A 26,672-nucleotide genomic window follows, 5' to 3' on the forward strand; every position below is an offset into this window, starting at 1 on the left:
AAGAAAAGAAAAGAAAAGAAAAGCCATAATTGTGTTTGTAACCATGTTTTGATGCTCTCTTCACTTTACTTTCATACAATTATGTCATCTACTATGATTAACCATAAAGTATTATTGTCTATGAAACATAGCCAATTCGATAGACGAGTTAACCTTATTTGGTACGAGTTTTAATTTTATTAATGTTTACTTCACAACGTTAAACACTTGAAAACTAAATGGAAACCATTTATTTCTCTAAAATGTTTTAATTCTAAGATGAGTACATTCAAACCAATTTAGTTAGAGAATTCTTTTCTATTCTATCCTGACCAAGTTAGAATTTTTTTCTATTCTGACCAAGTTAACTTATACACAATCGCACACACACATGTACATTTTTAACTTATATTATTTTTTAACATAATAATGTGAATCAAAATATTTACGATATATGGCAAAATTTTATATTTCATCAGTGATAAATACTAGTAAATTGTTGGCAAAAATGATTAGAATCTAAAATTTTGTTATTATTGTGAATATTTTTAGCCATTTTTCTATTAACAATAATTTATAATTAATTTTTAATTTTTATGTAACCCATGTTTCTTTATAAGTAGTGTTTTAGAATCCATGAAAAATTAATCAAAATAAATCAAATTAATTGATTGAATTATTGTTAGAACTATTTTCAAATATAACAAAATGAACCTAAATCTTTACAAAATATAACAAAATATCGCATTATATCAATAATAAACAACAATAGACTCCTCCTATTCATGTATATCATCGAAATCTATCATAGATGTATTGTAATATTTTATTATATTTGCAAATATATTTAGAAGTTTAGTCCTTTAAAATAATTTTACACATCAGTGGTGGGTGGTAACAATTTGTGAATATAAAAGAAATTAAAGGAAAAAAAAAAGTTGTACTTACTCTTTACGTTTTCATCAACTTTTCAATATATATAGATATAAATATATCAATGTTAAAATACAAGGAATTTAAATAAATAACAATATGTTTACATGAAAAATTATCAGACAAATATAATGGAAATTAAATCATCCATCATCCTAAAGTTTTGCCCAATGATACGATAATAAAGTAAAGCATAGAGTGGTTGGGAGTGGGTAAAGTGATAGCAGAAAGGGCCCTCTTTTATTTTCTCTCTTTTATTTTTGCAAGCTTCAAGATGGAAAAGATTGGCCCTGCAACAGTATAATCATTATAATATATATGAAAAAAGAGCAAAAAATAATAATTAAAAAAAATCAGATTATATTAACGAGATTGAGGTGGTGGAATTCTGAGGCAAAAACCCAAAAGCAGAGAAACAATCAAGAAAAGTCATGAACATTGTGAAATAATTTCCAGCAGTAGTAGTAACAGGGAGAGGCCAATCCCATCAATCCAATCACTTTTTTGATAAATAAATGTGATGTAGATTATAATAACAAAAAAAGTAAGAGAACTTAACCAATCAAATAATTGAATGACTTTGTTCAATGATAGATCAGTCAATTAACAAAATGAAATGTTGATCCTCTTTGAATGAGCTAGATGAGATAGAAACATATGAGAAAAACATGGACATGGTGATACGATGTAGATGATGTGTGTGTGTGTTTGTTTAGGTTAAATACTTTCCAAAAACCATGTTCAAAATTAGAGAAAAATATATGTGTACTTTAATTTAGACATGTTTTTTAGTGTATAAGACATCTAGACAACCTCAAGTTTCCAAATGTATTGCTGAATCAAGCTTTACACGGTTTAATCGAACTGTTCCAAGAATATATTCAGGCAATTCTTCCTCTTCCTTTGCCTGCAATTGTAAATATTTGTAAGAATCCACAATACAATGAATTGCAAATAGTCAGGAAATTAAAAAGTAAAAACCAGTTGATTAATCTCATAATGCCACTGATATATGTTGTTCCATAGAATATAAAAATTATAATGATGAATTAACCAGTTAAAATATGTAGACAGACACTACCCAAAATAACAAATAAAGACAACTCTTATTTCCTTCATTGTTTTCCTAATTTCTCAAGGAGCGAGAGTACTAATAAAAGACCTTTGAAGAGAAGCACATTGGATTTTGAAATATGATTGCGTAAACATATTAAGTAGAAAGTGTTAACCTCGATTAAGATGGCAAGATCAACGACTAAGCTTGTGACATATCCAAGGACAATGCCAATAACACTCCTGGCTACTGTTGATGATCCAATATCCACATCAATCTGCAAGATATTTATGAAGAAATGTAGTAAAATAACTTTAATATATTTTAAAATATGTATTACATTCTGAATATGGCTTAAAAGACCTCTGATCTTACTATGAACAATAGAACAAATCTATAAAGCTTGAGCAGTTCAAGATGGATGGTGCTCTCTCCTAGAGGAGACTCTAGGATAAAAAAACCATTACGAAACCAAATGTTACAGTTTACACAAGCACCAACTCCTAATAGTGCTTCCCCCAAACAAATTAGTATGTCCATTAGGCCATCACTACAAGATGGATCTCGTAATCACACACAAAAAATCCCAATGCCTGGTGTAGCGCAAGCCCAAGCTGATGTCTAATAAAACGCTGGCATGTGGCATTTCTTGTTTTCTTTTTTCTTTTTTAATTTCTTCTTTGTGTGTATAAAAATGGAGAATATGGGATTAGACTACACTTAATCATTGCTTATCACGTACAAAACATTCTCCTCGCTCTCACATTATCGAATCTTCCTACACTTGCTTCTAGCACTTGCTTCCTACTAGTCAAGCAATAGGAGGACTCAACATTGGATAATGCAGTAAAGGTAAATAATGTGAAACATATTATATATAAAGTAAATATTTCGAGCTTGACATTAACTTGCTTTACCAGTAGACATCCGACTCTCTACTTGGCCTGTGCCGTAGAGCATCTCTAGCAAAAATTGCACCTGCTTATCAATGCATGCTGTTAAGGATGGGTTAGAATTACTTACTTCCAGAAAATTGTCTCGCCTGAGGTACTTGCATGTAACTGCTTTGCCCAAAAGGCAAGCTTTTGTTCCAACTGCACGCTTAACCATCCAATATCCCTGTTGGATAAAACTAATCATTAGCTGTAATGTCATCAAGAATAAGAAATATAAGATGTTAAGATTCCGTACCTCAACAATGCTGGGAATTAATTTAAATCTAGAATCTCGATATATATCACTTCCATCCACAAATTTACCCAACAAAGAATTTTTGTTTACAGGCCTATCTGCAGCATAATACATAACCATACTATAGTTTGGCTTGGCTGGAACCTGAACAAAGATCAACATAAGAAGAACATAAAACATCTCAGATAAACTGACATACCATTTCTCGGAAGATCGAGAACAAGGAAATGGTAAGGATCTTCAATAAAGTATCTTATCTTACTTTAAAAAATAACTAATTTTGTACTCTTTTTTATTAGTACAAATGCGTTTAAATTTAGTAAGTTACACGTAAACAATTAAAGACAACAAATGCACATCCTCCACATCCTACTTGTATATGGACATATTATCATTTTTCCACAAAGAAATAAAGTCTATATAGAACGCCTAGAAAATCATTCTTGCATATCCCAATATCACTTCATTAAAAGTGAAATCTATTTATTTCTTTGCTTTTATTTTATTTATTAGAAAAAACATATTTTATTAATATATGAAATATTACAGGAGGGGAGGGCAAGACCACCTAATTGTCAAGGGTACAAAAACCCTTTTCGATAGGCCATGGGTGAGTGAAGACTACGATCTAAAAAAGGTGCATGTACATAACATATACCATTCTAAAGCAATAAATAGAACCGGATCAATAAAAGAGCCAAAGGCACCATCGTGCCGTGAAAGGTGCATATATTTCTCTATAGCAATCAAAGCCACAGGATCTTTTTCTGATTTTTGAATGGATGACCCAAAAGGTAAAAAGCAGGGGGGTGATCGCACAAATTAAAAAACACATAGGATTATGCTTAATGGCAGTCTCAGTTCAGCTGAAATTTTGCAGAAAAGAAACTGTCACAATGTCTTATGCCATCAATTTGTTCTTTATGTTTCAAGGAAGGAGAATCTCTAATCACATTTGCTTCGAGTGTTTATATTATCTAAGTTGTCAATTTTTGTTATTTAATGTCTTCACTCTCCCATGGATTTTTTCTGATTCTCGGAAGGCGAATGAGTTCCAACCTTTATGTGGTATTGAGTGAAATTCGCAAAGTGTATTTACATTGGGTTATGCTGTCAAGACCATTCTCTTCAAGCTTTGGATGGAAAGAAATCAAGGTATTTTTTAAATTCTGCTCAAACTTCTTATGCTTGGTTTGATTTGACTCATCTAAAGTCTTATGCATGGTGTTCTCTATCCAATAAGTTTATAGTGTTTTCAACCCAAGATATTTACTGTGGCTGTCATTTTTTATTGTGCCATCTTGATGTTGGATTTTTAAGTAGTCTTTGTTATTGTTCATCACCTTTTTGTTTGTATTTATTTTCTGTATTATTGTACTTTTTAGTATTAGTCTCTTTTTATTCTTTTTATTCTGTTGGAATCGCTTTAGGTTGTTATCAATCTCTGGAGGAACACGATCCATTCTAGAACTGGTTGGAATTAAAGCAGAGGCTAATATTTAGTTTCCGATCAATAAGGGAAGAACTTAACCACGGTCGATTCTTAGCAAACAAGCCGGAAATCATGGAAGATCGGTGAGAATTACCAGCGAGACCTGAAACGAAGATCCGAGTGAAGAAAAAGTTGCTGTCAGAAGCTGAGATTGATTGGCTGCAGTGGAGAAGGAAGACGCGGAAGTTGACTGGTTCCGATGGAAAAAGAAGATGACAGCAATCGTGTGGATGCTAAGGAGGGAGAAAACGCCGGCAAATGGTGATTTACGGTTGTCCGAGAAACTAATTTGGAATTGGTGTAAATCGCATGGAGAAGAAGAAGATCTACAGTTACCCGAGAAACTGATTTGGAATTGGGATGAATCGTGTGGAGAAGAAGAAGAAATCGCCCATGTGATGCTGACAGCATGGCAGAAGGTGATAGGAAAGAAGGTTAGGGCAAGAGAAATAAACCCAATGGGCTTCAACTTATTTAAAATAAAACAATGGAGGCCCTTAACGCTATAGATGAAGTGGGTGGTGAATTCCAAAAACGGGAGAGAAGAAAAACGTGTCTAAGGGAGGGTTTTGAAAATGAAATGGGCGGCAATATGATTTGGGTTTTGTTTGGGCTTAATCAAGATTATGGCCCTAACCCACAGGAGAAGAAAAGTTTGAAGAGAAGAAAAGTTTGAAAATGGAAGACTTGATGGTGATATGCAAAGGGTTAAGTATGATTTGTGGGCTGAAGGAAAATTATCCTGAGCTATATAGCCTTTAAGCCAATGCACCTTATTGAAGCCAAGAGTTTTTATTGAAGCTGAGGGAAAAGTTCTTTCTCAAACTTGAAGAACATGTCGCTGGAAATGGGTGGTGAATAAAATAAAAGAGAGAGAGAGAGAGAGGGTCAATTTTGTGATTATATTTGTAAGCACAACTTGAGGACAAGGTGTTTTGAAGGGTCGGGTAATGTTAGATACCTAGATTAGTATAGGACAGGGATATAAAAATAATTAGATATGTAGCAGTTAGATGGTATACTCCTTGAGAGAGAGGGGAAGCAGAAGGCCAAGTGCTTTTGTTCCAGTTATTTCATATTGTAATTTCTGTTTAGATATTAATAAAGAAGAAATATTATATCAATGTTCTATCAGAGTAATTGCTAGAAAAAAGCAAGATAGGAACAAGGGTCCCTAAGATTCTTCCTCCACATCACGCGTGCATGGCACGCTTACTTGGAGATAAAATGAGAGGAAATCTTCTTTGCACCTTATCTTTGGTACTAATGCACACCTTCGTGACTGAGCTCTCTAAGAAGAATTCGATCTTGGGAGCACTTTCGTGCCAAATATGCATAAATGGGGAATGAAAAAAATATCAAAATAAGTATGCACCAGCACTAGATGAAAATCCAAGCCTTTAAAATATATTGAGCTATATAACCATTCACTGCAGGCTGTAGCTAATAACCTCTTCACCACTCAACTCAACTCTTGAAATTATAATGTCTAATACCTACAAATAAGCTAAAAACCAAAGACATGCTATGCATGTTTGTCGTCTTGCTGCTCTAGAACCAAGTTTTTAGTTATAAGAGAATATAAAATAAGTTCAATCATAAATATAGAATTGTAGATGATTGTGCATACCTGGAGATTAATGACAAGCATGAAGGGGACCTTCTTTCCAGCTTCTGACTGATATGGAAAGGAAATAGTTACGCTTAATGGAATTGTGGGAGAAATAATCTTCTTATTCAACAAAGGACCTAATAATAGTATAACTACAATAAAACAGATATTACAGCAAATGAAAGTAATTAGGAAAGAAAAGAATACTAACTAATAGATAAAAAAATAGAAAAGACTAATATGTAATCTAAACAACATAGTAATCTATTTATATAGGCTATCCTCAAGCCTATGTACTGTATAACTTGGCTTTATTTAATAAGGTGGCTCCCGCCACATTGTTTTCTGATAAAAAAACAACATAATAATCTATTCAGGTCAATCTTGGGTCAAATTCAACAAGTTGTCCATGGTAATGATTTGGCAAGGATGCAAGTAATTCGATGGCAAGATAGATCTAGGCTTCTAGCATAGTTACACAAATTAATAATTCAACTAAAAGTCTTTTCCAAATTTGACAAACTAATTGAAGGACATCTTCAAACAAGTTTGAGAGGAGTGTTGAGTTTCTTTTCAAAATGTGAATATTAGTTGTCTATTAATTGTCTACATTTAGGTTAGTATTTACTTTTTATTTTCCTTATTGGTAGTTCATTATATTTTCATGTTTTCAGTGCTATCCTAAAGAGGTACATTTGCTCTTTTATTGGGATATTAGGTGGTGTTTCCAGGAGAAGAAAAAGAAAGAATGAAGACGTATATAGCATGTCAATCATAAAAATTGTTCTAAAAATCACACTTGTTCCTTTCTGATCAAATGGCATAAGAGAGTGCAGGCAGTGCAGCAATTGCACATTTCTTAGACACCTTCTTTCTTCTAAAAACTTTTGGGTTTTTAGTAGTGATTTATTAACAGCACGGTAACAAAAATGCAGTCACCTAGCTTTATGGTGTGCTTAAGATTCCAAGCGCAACAAAAGATTACATGATTCTCTAATTGACCCGTTCAATAATGAAGTTATAGAAACAAACAATTTCTAAGATGAAATTACTTAACAAGACAATCAGTTAAAGCTCCTGACTCCTTATGTAAATTCAACATGTAAACTTAAAGGCATCAAGCATGCAACTTTTGGTAAAGGAAAAATACCGTGATTAGGATTAAGAATACAATACACCATAGATTCTGTTAGGGGTTTCTACTGTTTGTAGAAGCAAAAATGCAACGAAAATACCTGAACTAAATTCTGGGGATGCAATGCAATGCCATCAAAGCTTTTATCGACTTTGAACCAATCTACTGCTATGAGCTTGAGAAGAGGATCTCCTCCCATTACCTGAAAGAGATCATATTAGATGGTCTATGTCTATAGCATATCAAAAGACATCAACTAAGGACAATCATCTTTGACATTATTTTCTTTTGATTTAGTCTGCATGTTTTTATTGTACTTGTTAGTTTCAACAAACATTAACTAAATAATCAATTACAATTAATATCTAAATATCAAGATTGGTAAATGAATCATAAATAAAGAATCATGTTTTATAAAGGAAACGACAAATCAATTTACAAGAAAATAGAATATTAGACTATGTCTAGGAAGAAGCTCCATTGACAGGGAAATGGAAGAATGGGACAGTCTTTCTTCTCTTCTGAAATATGTGAGATCCGGCTAGAGTAAACTAATGATGTTTCCATTAGCCCTCCAATTTTTGGCCCTGGGCTTGTGTAACATGAATTGGGATGGGTTACACCGAACAAAGGTTAATTATCTTAAAATGCTTCCCACATTCATCCTTCCCCTTGTGTTGTGTGCAAGAGAAAGGAAGAATACCTTAGAAGTCTAGACATTTATTTGTAAATGGTTTGGATTCATATGATGCTGTCCAAAACTTCTAGAGGAATGGTTTCTCGAGATTGTCAGCCCAGTGGTTAAAAAGATGTTTCATGCTCAGACCTTTTGTAACTGCTCCACGTTTCTTGTCAGTCTAGATTGGAGGGCTTTTGTTCATCACCCACTTTAGAAAAAGGGACTCCTATGTTAAAAATAATTGAAAGAAAACACTAACTGTATCTAGAAGCCTCTTGGAGAATCTACATAAATTATATAGGAGAGGCCTTTAGCAATCTCTCCTGAGGACTATCCTCTTTGTTGTAATTTCATTTGTCTTTAGGCCGGATATGTGCTCATAGGACTACACCTATCTCCTTCTCACGTTTTTCTGAAATAAACTTCAACAAAATTGTTAAAAGTAAATAATTTTGAAAATATGGTAAAGGAAGAAAGAAAGGCCAACGTGAGTAGAAACCTTTTGGATACACCCAACTTTCACTTCTTTCAATGGTTTTGAAAAACTTACTAATTTTATAACCATGTAAAACATTGAGAATCTCACATTGAAAAAAACCAAGGGACCTCACACTACTTATAAGATAGATGAGCTACTCTTTTTATTGCTAATTTGTTTTAAAATTGAACCTCATGTTATCTATGGTATCAGAGCCTTAAAAACCCAAATGTGTATTACAAAGTCCAATAAAAAGAAATTAGGACTCAATCAAGAATGATGACCCAAAAAAGAGGCACCTTCTTGAGGGGACATGTTGAGAAACCCACTTTGAAAAGACTCAAAAATCTCGCATTTCTTATAAAATAGACGAGCTACTTTTCTCAATAACAATTAGTTTTGAGATGGAACCTCGTGTTATCTAATATAAAAGCACATTGGCCTTGGGCTTTCCTAAGTGCTAAGCCCACTCAAAGTTGGATCAATCTTTTTAAGAAGTTTATTAGGACCATTTTTTCTATTCTCTCTTCTTTAGACTTCGAGCTTATCAAGCCAACCCTGGGGTTATTGGCATCCGAACTTCTAAATGCATGAAGGTCATCATTACGAGCCAATAAAAAAGTTCTCTTAATGAACCATAACCCCTCTTGTGGTCACTGCATCAAATGATCTTTCTTTGGCTTGCATTCCATCTTCAAGAACTAGAAAATCAAGGAAGCATTCCGTGAATGGTATACAATCATGATACGAGAAAATAAACCAATACATTGAAGAAATAATAAAAGAAGTGGCGTTAATATAAATGCAAACATTTTAAAAATCAAACATAAATTAAAAATATAATACCTAGATAAAAAAACTCTCCTAGAATAACACTAAATTTTATTTATTATAATATGATATATGTTTGTTAAGACTCACATTTTAAATGTATGCCCATCCAGCAAAACCACAATCAAAAGTACAAGGAATTTAAACCCACAGGAACTTCGATGATTGTAAAGGCCCACTATATCAAAGTTGCAAAAATACCAAATATAGAAACATCAAAATCCAAAGCAGTAGACGTGTGTGAATAAATGTAACTAGTGATTCTTTGAACTGAACTTACATCTTTTAAACTCACAAGAGAAAGAAACCCACCTTAGAGTTGTCCTTGAGGTAATTTTTCCCTCTTATCATGAATCCCGTTCCACTAGGACGAGTCCAACAGTTTGTATCCTTTTCATCCCTTCCTCTCTGCAAAGAACCATGAAACTGGCTTGTTTCCAAGATGATAGGAGCAACATTAGGATCTAGTTCCTTATTAGCATCAACAGCTGCAACCATGATGATCACTCATTTATTACCAAACATTTTTTCAATTAACTTTGTAGATAGACACGCATACATGTGTCTAAGTGTGTGACAAACAAGCTAAAGCACGTAAAGAAACAAATTCAGTTGACCATAATTGTATGAAACATGTGGACGTAAACCAACATTTCGCAGAGGAAAAAATTGAAGGTTAAATTATATCATTATTCTATGTTCCCACTCACATGCAAAATACTGACAATTTCACTCCACCTCTCAGAAGAGCTCATGAAGATCATAAGTCTAGATTGGCCCTAACAAACACTTTCAACTCAACATGAGAGTTTTGGAGTCAGGTTCACAAGGAATTGGGCTTAGGCCAACCACTAACATATTTCTTTTTTTTTTTTTTTTTTTTCTCTTAAGTATCCTCCCATCTGCACCTATGCTAAGCTATAACAACTTCCCCTTCTTTTGTTGAAGATCTTTGGGGGTTACTCATGTAATGATATTTGTAACAATTGAGGAGCTTTATTGTAAGGGTTTCTTGTCTTCTTTTTATTCTAGTTCTTTGATGCTGTTTTATTTATTTTTATCTGAAGTCTACTTCTGGTAGATTTTGGTAGCTTGTACTTTTATGCAATGTTAATTTAAATAAAACCCTGTTTTCATTTACATTGATTTTTAAAAGGGAAAATTATTGTAAATGGCAAAATTGTTGAAAATAGTTACAAAATATAGCAAAATTTGAAATTCTATTAAAGTCTATCATTGATAGAGTCTGAAATTTTAAAATATTTTATAGATATTTTGGTTCATTATGATATATTTGAAAATGTCCCTTGTAAAAATGGGTCAACAGTAGCTTTTTGAGATCAAACACCTAGACTTACCAACAAGCTTCTAAAATTTTCCCTTTTATCCATTTCTTCATGTCTAAAATTGAAATTCGCTAAACACTAGTCTATTACAGCTGATTTTTCTATAAGCACGATAAATGTAAATTATTTTAAATATGGCAGCGCCCAAACTAAGCCTTTGTTTCCTCCTATATTTGCATCCCGTATATATTGTCCTTCCTTACTGAGTATTCATGAACCATTATATGTAGGGCTGTATTTCTAACAAAAGGAAGAGGGAAAGAAGTCAACCATGAAGTCTGTATCATTCTGTAAAAATCACAATCAAAAGTTTCCAGCTCAAAGTTTCTTGTGGGGAAAAAAGTGTAGTAGCTGAAATGAGTTTGTAAGCAACTTGTTTTCATAAAATTGAGTTTCACCATTTAAAATACAAGGTAATATGTAAAGACAAACCTGACTTTCGCTTCAAAGAAAAGCCAGCTAGAGCCCATGACACATTTTTCAGCTTAACTTTTAATTCCTGTAATAGAAAAGCAGTAAATAAGCATTTAAATTTCTCTCTTCCCCTTTGCCTTTTGAGTTGTATTTTTGGCCTTCTGTACATACATGATATATTTCTTGCTTCTGATAAAAGAGACATTTAATTTCAGGGCAAGTGAACTTTGGGACGTAAAATCTCAAGTTCTTGAGGAATGATTAGTGAGGGATTAAGAAATGAACCTAAGTCGAATTCAAATGAAGAAGAGAACTACCTTATGGTCAAGTTCTTTATCATTATCACTATCCTCTTCTGAAGATGATGAATCGGCAGCAATTGCATCATAAAATTCATCCTGCACTTCTCCGTCATCATAGTCACTGTTCGTAGTAGAGCTATCTGAGATTTTTGAACGGACAACAGTGGGCAGGTTTTCATAGTTTAAAGCGGGATTTGCCAAAACATATTCCTTTAGACCTGAAAATTGGGAATCCAGAAACAAAATTTCCAGTGAATGAGGACCCTAGTTCATTCTTTTTAGGCGTTGTTATAAAAACTTAAAAAGATTAAGCCATGTTATTGAAAGTTTAAAGCATGGTTTCCAGAGAGCAAAGAAGTAAATACTGGACACTTATTTGGGCAAAGCAAACAAAGGTCATAATAACAAGTGCCACTTTTTGAGTTCACTATTCTTAGCTTAATTTTTTTTTTTTCCGGTATTTAGACTTCATGGACTCTAATACCATATTAGATAAACATAGAGCTTCATCTCAAAATGAATTGGCAATAGAGAAGTAGCACATGTATCTTTTTTAAGGATTGTGATGTCTTCTCATCTTTTCAGAGGGACGGAAAACTGCTCTACAACTCAGAGCAGTTAATAGGTCGTTCCAAAGAGATGGGGGTTGTTTCTGTTAAATATTTTTTTGGAAGGGATAGCTACAAATGAACTATTGTCTATATAGGCAGTAATCCAATATAATCAGATATGAAAGTACAATAATTAGAAATACACACAATGATTGTCTTTTGTAATCAACATACCTGCAACTTGGCACAACAATGCATAAGGAACAGTCTTTTCAAACTTCGAAGGGTGATTTCTCTGCCATTTGAACCAGCCTACCGGTTGTATCTCTAGTATTTGAGTAACAAGACATTTTGGAGCATTTGAACCCATAGCTGTATTTAAGCACCTTATTTCCCACGTTGAAGCTACAAGAAAAATAAACAAATATCTTAAATGAAATAACAGTTTTCAACGTAATTCATGAAAAAAAAATCATCTTGAAACTATAAATTTATAGAATGAGAACAAGCAATGATAGTGGAAATAATAAAATATTGAATTCAGCAAATAAGAGTTTAGAAGTCAGCAATTAAAACTTAATGATCACTAAAATCCCATCTTTTCAATTAAGAGGAAACATGATCCAATGTTCAAAGAAAGTAAAAAGGAAGAGGATGAAACAAAGAAGACATTTTGTGCTTCTTAATATTAATGTTTTCCAATAACCATCATAGGTCGACCTAGTGGTAAAAAGGAGACATAGTCTCAATAAATGGCTAAGAGGTCAAGGTTCAATTCATGGTGGCCACCTACCTAGGAATTAATTTCCTATGAGTTTCCTTCACATCCAAATGTTGTAGGATCGGCGGGTTGTCCCACGAGATTAGTCGAAGTACGCGTACGTTGGCTTGGACACTGGTGGATATAAAAAAAAATATTAATGCTTGCCAGCATACAAAAAATCTCATATTTCTAGATAGAAACACGCCCCCTTCTCTTGATTACTTTTGTGATCTTATGAAGCTTACAACCTCTAGTTGGAGTGCTCAACATAGGGCCTTTTATAATTACTCTTTAGGTTTATTAACCTAGATTGGAAGATATTTTTGTTATTTTCCTTTGGGCAAATGATGCCTTATCCCCATGGTCCTTGAGTTTTTTTGATGAGGTGTATGCCATCTTAATAATATTTCTTGTTTCTTATTAAATAATAATAATAATAACAATAACAATAACATTTTCCAGTTGTGTTTGTTGTCTAAACTTTCTCCTAATGATATTTGTAATAATTGGGGGGCTTCTTGTAGGGGTTGTGGATTCTAGTCATTTTCTATTCTTTTCTTTTCCTTTTATTCTTTTCCTTTCCCTTTTCTTTCTGCTATATTTGTGTTTCCTTCCTAAATCTATACCTTCAATTCTCCTTAATTTATCAATAAATTTTTGTTTCTTGTTAAAAGAAAAAGAAAAGAGAAACTAGTCTTGAGTATGTGGAGACAAAACTCCCTCTGAAGGACAGGCATACAAGAACATAGACATGATTTTTGTTTAGGGTTTTTTCTGAAGCTTTTGGGATTAAGCTTAATTGTGGGCCTAAGGTTAGTTAGGTAGCAAGCAACACATATTTATGTGTTTATGAGTTTTTTTCTTTGTATGGGCACAAGAAGGTAACTTCTGGCATTGGCAAGAAGACCTCTGCAAGCGGATTTTTTGTTGATAGAAATTCTGGTTTGTTCTTGTGGCAATGAGCATATTTGAAGAAAATAAAGTGAGTACTTTTCCTGCATTTCTGTGTGTTTCTTTTTCTTTCTTATCCCAAGCTACTGAGTTGTGGGACTTCAAAGCAAATAATTGTAGTTGAGTTATTTTGAGAGAGATTTGCGCCGCAAGTTTGAGGGCCTTTTGTAATCTCTATCATAATAGAATAGAACATGCAATTGCAAAAGATTAGACGTGGTCTTGAGTTTGAGGCGAACTAGTGTATTTTTCAGTGTTCTCTTTTTTCTCTCTTTATTATTTGTTATTTTATGATCAATTACTTATTTGGCTCTAACCTGTGAAGTGCTAGTTTGAGATATAATGTAGTTTATTTCACATTTATTTATATTTGTATAAATTCAGTATATATATATATATAACATAGAATAACATAAAAACTATGCAATCGAGCCAAACCTAACCTAGAGAAGAGGATGGAAAAAGAGGTGAGGGCTTTCCAACTAGTCGTTATCAGTCCATACACTAGAAGATCCCCTATTTCTTTTGAATGAGTAACTTTACTTTCATCGAAAAAAATAAAAGAATGCACAAACAATAAAGGAGAATCCACAAAGAAGAAAACCAACTTTAGAAAAGGAGAACCCGAACCCTTTAAGAACACACAAACACCCCCTCAAAGGCCTCTCAAACGCTTTAAAAAATCTAATTTTTTTCTCTCTAAAGCCCCCAAACAATGGCAGATATCCCAGCTTCCCACAAAAATATTTATCGCAAAAAGGAGGATGGAGAAGGCACTCAATCATCTCTCAATAGACTCAAACCAATACCAAACTCCGAAAAATTAGTCAAAGCTACCTACGCAAATTCACAACTAAAAGGATATTCCTTTAATCAAGAGATCCTTGGCTTCTCTCCATTAACAAATGCAACACAACGGCTCAATCAAATTGAGGACCCTCCTCAAAATCCTACCAAAGGTGTTCATATTTCCGTGGAGAACCTGGCATAAACAACTTTAACCTTGCTCAAAACTTTAACCTTCCACAACAAAGCAAAAGATTGAACTCAAGCAATTTTCAAGCTTTTCAATGCAAGACATCTGTTTACATTGGAGAGCTTTCATCTTCCTAGACTAGATTCAACTTTTCTTTTTATCTGATTCATGAGTTCATGTTATATTTTATTATGTATCTTCTTAAGTTGAGCATTGACTCTTTCATTATTTCAATATCGGGATATCATGAGGGTATTAAGGGTATGCCAACCTAATTGAGATATCTAGGTCTACTTGTCGATCCCCTTATCTTCTAGTTTACTTGGATTAGTATGTCTAGTTGTAATTTGAGAAATAGTGATATGAACCGGCCAAAGATAAAATTATCGATTAGATTTTATTGAATAATTGTGGTGTAATTTTAATATTTTTCAGTTTTATCCTTTTTAATAATATTTAAGCATGGTTAATTTAGTTTTTTCACAATACATTAGGGTTTTATTGGAAGGCTATATAAGCCTTGCCTGTAGGTTGTTTCAAGGTAGTTTTTGACAATTGATGGTTAGGGTATTTTCTATCAATAGAAATTATTTGGTAGATGACAGAGTCTCATCACCATCTTTTGCAATTATTGATTCACGGTTGCATGCCAAGAATATTAAGATAAGTTTGATCATCTTGCCTATGAAGTGTTTGAACTTGGAGTGAGGAACTAGTTCTCCTTATCTCTTGGTCTTCGATCAAAAGGTAATCCAGTTCTAGTCCTTCTCTTTGGATTGCTTTTAAATTAATTTGGAGGTTTTAGAATTTGATATTTAGGGGTTCACCAATTGGGTTCCTAATTTTCAATTTCTTGGGTTTTCATATCAAATAGTCTCTTTTAAAAATATCAGTGAAAAGCCTCATTCACCTAATACTACTTCAAATTCACAACCTCCACTTAAACCCAAAACCTTTCTTTGCCAACACCCTATCCTGGAAGTCACGATCACACCTTTTCACAGTCAATCTTGACAATGATTGCTTCTTGTTTGCGAATTCTAGACATCAGATATACAATAGTGGATTCAATGATAGACACATATACAAATAGGTGTGAATTATGTGAACATTAGTGAATAACTCATCGGGTATACAAATAGTGGATTCGACACGAACACAGTATCATGTTATTTTCCAAAGCTAGGACATGTTTATTAAATTTTTTTTTTTAATACACACACACACACACACATACATATATCAATTTTATAATGGAATAAAATTCAAAGTCAATGACTTTATGCATTAAAAATGAGTTTGATGTATTTTTGTTATATACATATCTATTTAGGATACTTAATAAGTGTTTGATATGTGCCTCACAAGTGAGATCTATGCTGACTTTGTACAAATAATGTTTAGACATTTATTGCACCGACAAGTTTCAAGTTTCTGATACATGTCTAATACGTGTTGGAGGGTCTAAGTATTCAACATGTGTCTGACATGCTAGCCAAACTAATGTGTTTGTGCTTCCTAGTTCACCCTATTCAAGCCTTAGAATAAACAAACAAACAAATAAATAAAAAGCGTGCACACACACAGAAATAGTTATAAGTCCCTTGGAATCGCATCATAAAAGTAGGGAGAAAAGAGTCAAGGGAAAAAGAATTCATACGGTTAATCCGTGAACGTCGGAATCCAGATCTAGGTGGCTTCTTTTTATGAGTGCAAGGAACCTGCAATATTGCTGCATGAACGAGAGAAAGTATGGTTAGGCCAACAAAATATATGAGCAGAATTCTTCACAAAGCTAGCTAATAAAAACAGCACAATTCAAATGCTTTTGTAACCCATTCACTGATAAAGCAATAAAGTAGGTGTTAAAACACCAATTGATCCAAAAACCGAAGCTTATGAATGAAGGTAAATTGAATATATCAAAACTCTAACACTATCTCTACTTGTGGGTTTGAAGATGCAGAGGACCTAAAAATTGGAAGTCAATATTAATTGGGGAGTAAATAACATTGCAGTAGTTTGAACACACAACATCCTGCTCATATACAAAGTTAAATCACCGATTGACCCAAAACTTAAGTCGAAGAATTAGAGTAAATTCAATTATATCAATACTTTTAACATTCACTCTTCAAACAAGCGATTGAAATTTTGTAAAAGGCTCAACAAGTGGAAATGAATATTAATTGAGAAGGAAATAGTATTATGGAGGTTCAAACACAGAACCTTCTTAACCGCCTACCTCAATAGAATCACTGATCGACTCAAATGCAAGCTTATGGTGAAGGAAAATCTAAAATTATATCAGCCCTCTAACATTTGGACTTGTTTCAGACAATCCATAGGACAAGTTCAGAATTTGAGATAACATCATATGTAACCTTTTTAGTTACTAGAGAGCGTTTTACAGCAAGATCAGCTGTGTGTGGTTGTACCTCTAAGCACTATGGGTACGATAGTGGCAGAACTTAACTTTCAGAATATAAAAAAAGATAACTAATAATTCTATCTGCTCTTTCTACAACAATACTACATTTTATATAGTAATGTGTAACAAAAACAAGGACAAGAAGCCATAACATCAAATTGTTGCCTATTTTGTTAATATCCGTTTGTACAAAAAGAACACTGTATTTTAAGATTGTAAATAAATAAAAAGATAAAAAAATCATTCGATATAACCCTCTTTTCAAGAGTGTGGTGTATTCCAACAGTAATAACCACAAGAATAATAATCGATGTTTAACAGCAGCCTCTCTGCCACCAAATCACAGAAATCATATGTAAGAACTATGAACTGCTTCTTAACAAAAACAGAGTAGCATAATAGAAGTACAGAATATTTCTCTTACTATATGTTCCATCTTGTCCTCTAAACCATTGTCGAGAGAAGACAAAGTCTCTTTTGCATTGGGATCTACAGTCAGAACACAGTGTTGAAATATATAAATAAAGAGCTGAAAGAGAATTTGAATGCAAATTGACAACAGACAAGAAACTGAAACCAATCACCTTAACAAGTTTGTTTTAAAGTAAAGAATATATTTATATACAATGGGTAAAGAAAAGTAAACATGGCAATGTTAGCAGTGATCTAAATGACTTCTTGAGCACTGCTAAATTGTGTAAACAATTTGTAAGTATTGTTGCATTACTGGCTAAGATACGTGGGATTATTTGTCCCATAAAGAATATCATAATGTCCATCGTAAGATTCAACCAGTTCCAAGTCACTTATCAGTGTATCCCACCTGCACACATTGATATCAAAGTCAGAATTCAGAGGCCATGACCATTGAATCCAAACTTGAAACTTTGAAAGAGATATTAGCAACTTACTCATATCTCTGACTCCAGTCAAAGTTTAAAATTATATCAAAAACAGTATCTGCATGAGCATCGACCACACCAACAGACTTCACGAGAACCCCTTTACCACTCTAGAAAGAAAGAAAATTGCTGAAGCAAGAGATTGAAAACCATCAAAGAGGACATTGAAATGAAGAACCATTTAGTTGCATCAATCAATTTCTATTCTGCTGGTGTATCATGTACATGTGTTTTCTCAGAGTAACTTTTTTATTTCTTTAGGTGATAGGAGATATAGCAATGGCCGATACCTTACTATCAGCAACATCTTCAAAAATTCTAACACCTGAAAACCAAAAATAGGGAAAAGTAAACATTATGGAATACCTAGAACAAACTTGTTATTCTTTTTTCCTTTTTTACTTTAGTTTGGAAACAGAACTTTTTTTTTAGAAAAATGAAAGAGTATACAAAAGCATATAAAAGGAGGAGCCAAATAAGACTTGAACAAGTTGAAACAAAAAAGCATTTCAATCCAGAAGAATAATATCTTACTAGTAGTCACGAAGTCAATCAACTTCAAGCCAAGTAAGAGTTGGGTAAATTAAAAATTTTAGAAACCAATTTGACATACAGGGTCGACGAGAAAGGATGACAAATGCAATGATTGATGAAGCTATAGGGGTCAAAAGGAGAAGCCATTGCATAGGAAAAATAATTTTTTAAAGAGGAAATGATTTTTAAGTCAAAATAATGCCACTGAATCAACATCTTACATGTTTTTATGTACCAAGGAATACGGCCCATTGGCCATTGTACTCCATAGCACCAAGAAGAGAAACACAACACAACACTTTGCACAGGATAACAGTGATTATGAATTAACGGATAGTTCAAATTTGCACCCTTTCAAAGTGCCTTTTCCTAAGAGATGAATTGACTAAGATGATAGTACCGTTAAATGTGCGAACACATTTCCACCTATGTCTTTCAAGTGCATCACCGAAATCCCCTTCAAAGAAGCCATCTGAACCAGTACGAGTATTCAAGTTTGAAGATTGACGCAATAGTATCTCTGGACCTGTGCATAAGAGGTTAAAACGAATGCAAGAACAAAAATCTTCTTGATTCTGATGGGAAAAAAAGAAGCGACATTATGCAAACTGGTCAAGGGAATAAAAGCACAAGATCAGTTACAAGGTCAACTTTTCTTTTTCTACATAAAAAGAATTCCTATGCATGGTAAATAAGGTATCAAATATGAATTATGATAAAATGGGGCAAACAAAAGCTAAGAACTTCATGAATCACAAGTATGCAACCCTTTAATAAAAATGCAACCACTAACACCATGAACTAGTCACTATCACTTAGGTTTCTCAATCTGGCACTGCACCTTGATAAACTGAATGTATAATGTGTGCCAACCCGGGATAAGGAACAAATTTCATTGTTTACCAAACCTGAGAATTAACCTTCATTCTCACAATTCAAGTACAAGAATGTCCAAGCATTTGCGAAACTGTAGCACCATGGTAAATTATTACTGATGTCAAACATGCAAAACTCCTCTAAACTATTTAGCTTTCTTAATTCACCAAATGGTCATGTAAAATTAAAACGAACACCATCTAAACATAGGAAAAAAACACAAGCTACCTCACCTTGTCCAATTTTTATTAGCCTTTTCAATCCATGTGCATACCGTCTAACTCTTGGTCTGTGTCCATCCAGATTTATCCTTCCAAAACATGAAAGTTGCTCAATTATAAGAAACCAACCAAGAAATGTGGAGGGTTAAGCTGGTCAAATTCAAAGTTAGGCCAGAAAAGTAACAACAATATATGAAGAACCCAAGAAATATGACGCCAAGGATATTCAAGTGCAGATTGGAACATCCAATTGAACCAAACCAAATCCAACCAATATCACAAATATGTGTCTAACTATAACTACTTTTCAAGAGTAGCAGGTATTGATCTTTTAAATTCTAAACTGGTCATGGTTACAAAGTAATAATGGTGAAGTTCACAAAATAAACTGTTCTCGATTCAACATTCCATTATTTCTTTATTGTAACTAGAAACAGGGAATATCAAGCATTAGAATGAATTCTTTCCTATGGATGCAAAATATATTTTTTTAGATCAACCTGCCCGCATCCTGAGTTGCAGAGAGTTTATAGAAGAGGTTGATCTATCCACCTGGCGATTTGTTCTGTGGCTATGCTGTTGATCACTTGGCAAGAAAGTAGGAGGATCTTTTTATAATAAAGTTTTTGAAAGGATAAAATTTGTGATTTAAGGTGTCAAGATATGTCAATTTTCTTTTTGCTTTTAAATTATTCCTTCATATTCCATTTTTATTACTGATAATTGAGGATGTTATTTATAATGCTATATATTTCATTAGTATAATCTTCTGGGAATCTAGGTTTGTGGCAATGGGAATCTAGGTTTTTGTTTTTGTTTTGTTTTGTCTTTTTTTTATTTTATTTTATTTTTTTTTAATGAAATTTATCCAAAAAGCAACACCTGTATGTCAGTTTTTCTTTACAGAAAATACCTTCAGAGACTATCTTTATTTGAAAACTCAAGAACTAATTACATCAGAAAAGTCTACCCTTAATAGATAAGCAGTTTCCCCTGCACACACTGAAAGCACCATGACTTCATTCAGAACTATCCCATAGTTTATAACAAAGCATTCATCCAATCAGTAAATCTCAGTTAATTACTCGTACCAAAAATGAATCTGTGCAAACCTCCGTGCAGAGTTTTTTTTATAAAAAAATGCTTACTCTTCCTCCATGATCAGTTTGTCTCGGGGGCTACCTCCTCTGATCAGCTCATACTCAGCCTATCAAATTAACGTCAATCAAATAAACACCAGATACATAGTCCTTTTACCAATTGTGGCATTACAATGTAACATAACCAAGTGTCATGCTTCACAAAAAAGTTTCCAAGTTGCATTCTTGTTAACAGGCAACGATAAATTTTTGCTTGTTTTGGTTACATTTATCGTCCATCCAGACATGAAAGTTTGTTAACCTTTCACTTGAGATTTTTGTACCTGCTGCTTGGCGTGATCAAATGCCTCCATCCATTTTCTGACCTCTCCAGCCGTGGCACAAGCAATCTTAAGCAAAAACACACACACACTTTAAGTTAAAAGGAACATTTTTTCTTAGATACATACAACAATCTTTATCCACTAAAAAAAAAAAAGGGAAGCCCCATTAACTATAAATTAGTTACAAGAAGAAAATATAGCAATGGAGTATGTCTCAACCAATGTTTTCAAAGCCCAAGGCTAAGGCAACAAACTTTCTAATTGCTTCAAGGCAAGAAGTGCCAAAGGCATTGCCTGATTGACGTGAGGTACAATTAATAAAATAATAAATAATATTATTATAGACAAAAAAATATACTTAGGATTAGAAAGAAATTAACTCAAATAATGTTGAAGAAAAAATATTGGAAAAAGGAAATACAAGTAGAAATGCTTTTAAATAGGTAAAAAGATAGTGGTCTGAGTAGTCTTTATTTAGAGTCGAAACATTTCTATTTGGAAATTTGGTTAGCATGCATCTATCATTTCTTTATTCTTTCCGGTAGCCCACCATTCAGTTCTTCTAGGAAGTTATGAAAGAAAAGAGAGCTTTCCATGGACTTTTCTTCTTCCCTTCTAAATTTCAACCCTTATTTCTTTTTCTTGCTTTTCTTCTTCCTCTTTCTTTCTTTTCTTTTTTTCCCTTTTTTTTTTTTTTTTTTTGATAAACTGCTAATGAATAGCTTAATAATAAAGAGAGAGATAGCATATTCCATTATGTTTCTACTTCTTCGAATCCTCTTTTTCTTCAATTCGTCTTCCTTCCTTTAATTTTTCTTTAAAATCTATCTTTACATATTTTGATAATTCTTCTTAATAAAAGAATTGAAGAAATTTTTTTAAAAAAATAATGATAATAACAATAAATAAATAATTGAACAATTGAAGAAGGCGAGCGCCTGTATTTTCAAAGCGACTAAAAGGCACAAAAAGGTGAGCCCCTTACTAAAGTTGCCCACTTTGGGAATTTCCAAGGCATGAAGACCTAGTCTTTTCCTTAGGCGTGTGTTCGGTGTGTCTCAATGAGACTGATCTTATCCACCAAAATGAGAATGTAAAGCAAATGCACTAGCCATCAATTGACTCCCAAAAGTTTACAAGATTACAACCGTTACCAAAAAGACATTGGCTAAGGAAAACTTTTGTAGCCTAAATTCATGAATATTAATGAGAAATTATTTCCTAAAATAAAGAGAAACTTTGGAAGAGCCCATAACTTCTCAAATTAGATGAAAAATGCTTCCACTAACAGGAGAGGTTTACATTGATTCAGTGAGTCCAGTGTAGTACTCCTACATATTATCTTTCCTGTTTAGGTTGCATCTATGAGCGGCTGGTGGTTTTTTCCCTTTTAAGAAACGACCTTTTGTTGAAGAAGTAAGATGTAAAAAAGGGGAGTCTTACTCGAAGGAGTCAGAAAATAACACTTCAATCTTATTTTTCTGTGCACTCTTTTCGTACAATTCATCTAAAGCTTGTTCTAATTCTTAACTACCGAACTTACTCAAGTAACGATGAAGAAATTAATACATGAGCTGCACAAAAGTACTTGGGGGATTAGATAGTCTAAATGGCATAACAAGTCATTCAAAAAGTCCTTCATAAGCAGTCTTCCACTCATCCCCAGGCGAATCTGAATTTGATGATCACGACCACTACGCAAGTCTGATTTTGATAAAATGAGGCACCATTTAATTGATTCAAAAGATCACTGATACGAGGAATGAGAAACATGGACTTGACAGTAATTTTGTTCATTGCCCAGCTGCCAATGCATGTCCTCCAACTGCCATCTTTTTTAGGAATTAACATGAACTCATACCGTGGGATATGTCCTTTGCAAATGAGTTCTTCAATATGTTCATTCAGTATTCATATTCCCTAGGGCTCATTTTGTAATGAGGTAAGTTTGGAATTGTAACACCATGATGAATTTCTTGAAGTGTCAGATGGAAAATCCATTAATTTTGGATGCTGTGTGAGCAGATTCTGCACTTCCGAAGGAATACTCTCCGAATCATGCAGTATTTCTTCTCCTTTTATTATTAAAGCCAATACATTCTGTAGTTCTGAAACAAAGTGCTACCCAATTAAAGTAGTAAAGAGGTTAGTCTTGTTGTTCGTCTTATAGTGGAATTGGAGCTATGAGTATCTCCTTGTAGCCTGTCCATTGATGTTCAGCCTTCCGCACACAGTAGACTAGAGGAAGAACTTGACTCTTATTTGATATTTTGCCACTCAGATAGTGATCTGTCTTTCCAAATTGTAGAATTGGTCACTTAAGCAGGAAACAATTTGTTTTCGTCCAACTACTTTAAATGTCAGATTTAACAATGTCTAACAATCTCTTCTCCTCCTGTGGTGAACATATCCTGTATGGCAAAGTTTTTTTTTTTTTTTCTCTCTCTTTTGGTGTGTCTTTGGTCGGGAATTCCCTTAGACGTGGAATACAGAAAATTTTTAATTCTTCTTTTATGTGATCCAACTCACAAGGGGAAAAAGCGTGAAATGATGCCAGAAGAAAATATCAAATGACTAGGTAACCAAGTTTTCAATTTGACTAAATAGCAATAAGGTTAGTTATATCTCAAACACAAAAATTATGAAGATAAGTTTGTAGATCACTTACTTCTCCTTTTTTAGAATCATCCAATCGGTTATAAATTCGTAATACATAAACATCCTGCAGTAACAAACAAAATTATTAACTTTAGCCCCCGTTATCTTCTGTGGATCATTAAGATTTAAATGTAATGATACTATGAGATTAACTATTGAACTTGACGACAAGAGATATTTCTTTAATCAATCTTATAAAATGAATTTGCTAATCCAACAATAAATTTGCAGTGGATAATAGATACACCGTTTCCTTACCCCATGGTTAACTTTTCGACGTCCAAGCTCTTCAACCATAAGTGACGGCCCCACAACACCTCTCCTGATGGGTTTCTACAAAAAAAAAAGTACAAATGAACAAATAAAGAAAAATAGCAGCCTAGAGACATTGATGAGCAAGAAGAAAAAAGACAGAAAGTGGCAAACCAAGTTCTGAACACATTTACTAAATGTTACTTCCATAGTTTACATTATTGTAGAAGGACAAGATTCTTAGCCAATCCATGAGAACGCTGTCTCATTGTTGATGATACAATGAGATTTTTAATTCAATTTCAAAATGTCTAGAACAATCGCTTAACTTCATAGAAGAACAATAATTTTATTCTTTGCTATTTTGTTATCTATTGGTCCACAAAATAATCGTTCTTAGCCATTACTTGTTTGACTCCAAGTTATCAACAAATAAATAGACATGCTCGTAGTCATAGTCCTGTCATCTGTTTTGATTAAGGAACATATTAGTAGTTTTCTTAAGTTCATAAGCTGAAATGGATATTTCAAAAGCTCAAAGATGGAACCAAAATGGGGTAATCTTGAAAGCTTATAGACTAATATAAAGCCATCGCTCATGTGATCAACTTCCACCCATCAAGAGAGGTTTTGATTGCAGTAAGCATCAACATCTGTACATTCTCAAGCTATATCAAAAGAAAATAACCCAATCAATTTGGAAATTTCATCTTAAAATGACAATGGATGTGATCACCATCAAAGAAGAACTAATTTACAACAAGCACGTTTAGAAAACTTTAATTACCGGCAGTGTAACAAGCAAGCAATTAACTTCAACCAAACAAATAGAATAAACATTCAAAATACATCTTAATCTTGCCAGCATAACATTTAAAGAAAAGGTAAAGAGAAAAAGCGCAAAAAAAAAAAATCTTACAATGCCAGGATTCTCGTGAGGATCACGTTTGTACAACTCAACGTACTTACGACGAATAAAGAGGAATCGAAGATGGCAATACTCATGCCCAATGGAATTAACTCCAATATGATAGACCCAACCGAAATACTCACACGAACCCCTCTCCTCCCGTCCTCCTCCGACAAAACTATTCCCTGAGCTTTCACTCTCGCTTCCGGTTTTTTTGAACGGTGATGCCTCCATCCCCGGTCTCCCTCCGGCGGTGATTGTGATCGGAAGAAGAAAGTGATCTGAAGGATTGAAAAATGGTTAGGATAATGGGAATTGAGAAGGAAATTGTGGGATTTTGGAGGGAGATTGGGGGCTGGTTCGTCAAAACTACGAGATGACGACAAAGGTTGAAAATGATGCCGCGTCGGACTTCTGACCAACGAACGAACAACCGTTCTTTCCCCCTTTTTTTTCTTTAAAGTAAATATTTTTTTTAATAAACAATCATTGTATTCTTAATTTTAATTATGACTATAATAAAAAATAATAATAATTTTGACCTCTCTAGAAATTCAATCTCATACTGAAGATCTTCTTTAACATGATTGCTTTTTTTTTTTTTTAATCTATAGTTTGTTTTAGAAAAAAATGTTTAAAAACATTATAATTGGTGTACTAAAATAGTTAGGAAAAAAAAACAGTGAATTAGAGAACTCGACAAGTCGCTTGAAAATATTTCTATATTATATTTTATTGTTAGATAATGGTTTTTAATGGATAAAAGATGTGATTATCCGTTCAAGTGTGTTTCTAGATCTTGTAAATTTTATATTTATGGTCTAGACTACACTCAGCACACAAAAAAACGCACTATTTTATGTAACAATTAAATATGAATTAGGAAAAAAACATTTAAGTACAAAACAATTATTTAAAGATTATTCTTTTATAGTCACGTTTTACCTGTACCATAAATATGTAAATTAAGAGAATTGAATTTGCTATCTCAATATTAATTATACATTTTGATTTCTATTGAAAAAATATTTTATCTTAATCTAAAACTTCAAAAGTGACCATAAATAAATCAACCACACTACTCCTACCATCAAGTTAGGGATTAAGATATCTTAAAAAACAATTTTTTCTCTTAGAAAAAGTTTATAAGTTAATTAATAATTAAATATAATTTGCATCAAAGTTTAGATTTGCATGTAAAGTTATAATGTCACAACCAAACGTGTTATTAATTAATTATGATGAAAGTGACATGTGTTACATTCTAATTCGTGGTATAATCTTATAGTACTTTTAGGAGTAGTGGAAAACATAAATTATGGATTTTAAAACTTAGCTTTATGTACCTTTATTTTACATAATTATTTTTGTTATTATTTTATCAATCACATCACACATATATAGAGAGTAATAAATGAATTAGTAAATAATTTTCTTTTCTTTTTTAAACGTATCATTTCAATCTTTCAAGGTGGGTTTGATAAGTTGAATTTAACGATTAATTTTATATTTATTTATGAAATTTATTAATAGTTTGGACGAACGTTTTACAAAGATAAATTATTACCATTTTTGTTTCTTTTTTCTTTTTTAGAAAAGATAAATTATTACATCAATATTTTCAATTATTATTATATTCGAGAGTAAATAATAAAATTAACTTTTTTTGTTTGGGACGATTTTTGTGGATATATACACACACATATATATAAGAGAGACAATATTTGTTAGTTAAGAGTTTGAATAAATATTATTGAGTTTTAGTCATACATTTTGTT

At 32.9% G+C, this 26,672-nt stretch overlaps 1 protein-coding gene and 1 long non-coding RNA gene across 2 annotated transcripts; one reads left to right on the forward strand and one right to left on the reverse strand.

Moving 5' to 3' along the window:
* Positions 1 to 935: 935 nt before the first annotated feature.
* Positions 936 to 25,326, reverse strand: LOC103496625 (protein ENHANCED DISEASE RESISTANCE 2-like). Its single transcript, XM_008458560.3, has 23 exons — positions 24,904 to 25,326; positions 23,991 to 24,065; positions 23,743 to 23,796; positions 21,075 to 21,140; positions 20,800 to 20,858; positions 19,664 to 19,740; positions 18,955 to 19,080; positions 18,311 to 18,345; positions 18,030 to 18,130; positions 17,846 to 17,941; positions 17,543 to 17,607; positions 16,348 to 16,419; positions 12,232 to 12,402; positions 11,462 to 11,664; positions 11,163 to 11,229; positions 9,697 to 9,872; positions 7,497 to 7,598; positions 6,280 to 6,327; positions 3,158 to 3,301; positions 2,990 to 3,085; positions 2,142 to 2,243; positions 1,726 to 1,819; positions 936 to 1,202 (listed from the first exon to the last, which is right to left on the reverse strand). The coding sequence occupies exons 1-22, from the start codon at positions 25,126 to 25,128 to the stop codon at positions 1,727 to 1,729; spliced, it is 2,253 nt and encodes a 750-aa protein (XP_008456782.1). The 5' UTR covers positions 25,129 to 25,326; the 3' UTR covers positions 936 to 1,202; position 1,726.
* On the forward strand, positions 3,683 to 5,773 carry LOC127149428 (uncharacterized). Its single transcript, XR_007821005.1, has 2 exons — positions 3,683 to 4,312; positions 4,588 to 5,773. It is a non-coding gene; the product is annotated as an uncharacterized LOC127149428 (long non-coding RNA).
* Positions 25,327 to 26,672: the final 1,346 nt, after the last annotated feature.

This window comes from Cucumis melo, chromosome 5 (genome assembly GCF_025177605.1).
Source record: "Cucumis melo cultivar AY chromosome 5, USDA_Cmelo_AY_1.0, whole genome shotgun sequence".
In the NCBI taxonomy this organism is placed as follows: domain Eukaryota; kingdom Viridiplantae; phylum Streptophyta; class Magnoliopsida; order Cucurbitales; family Cucurbitaceae; genus Cucumis; species Cucumis melo.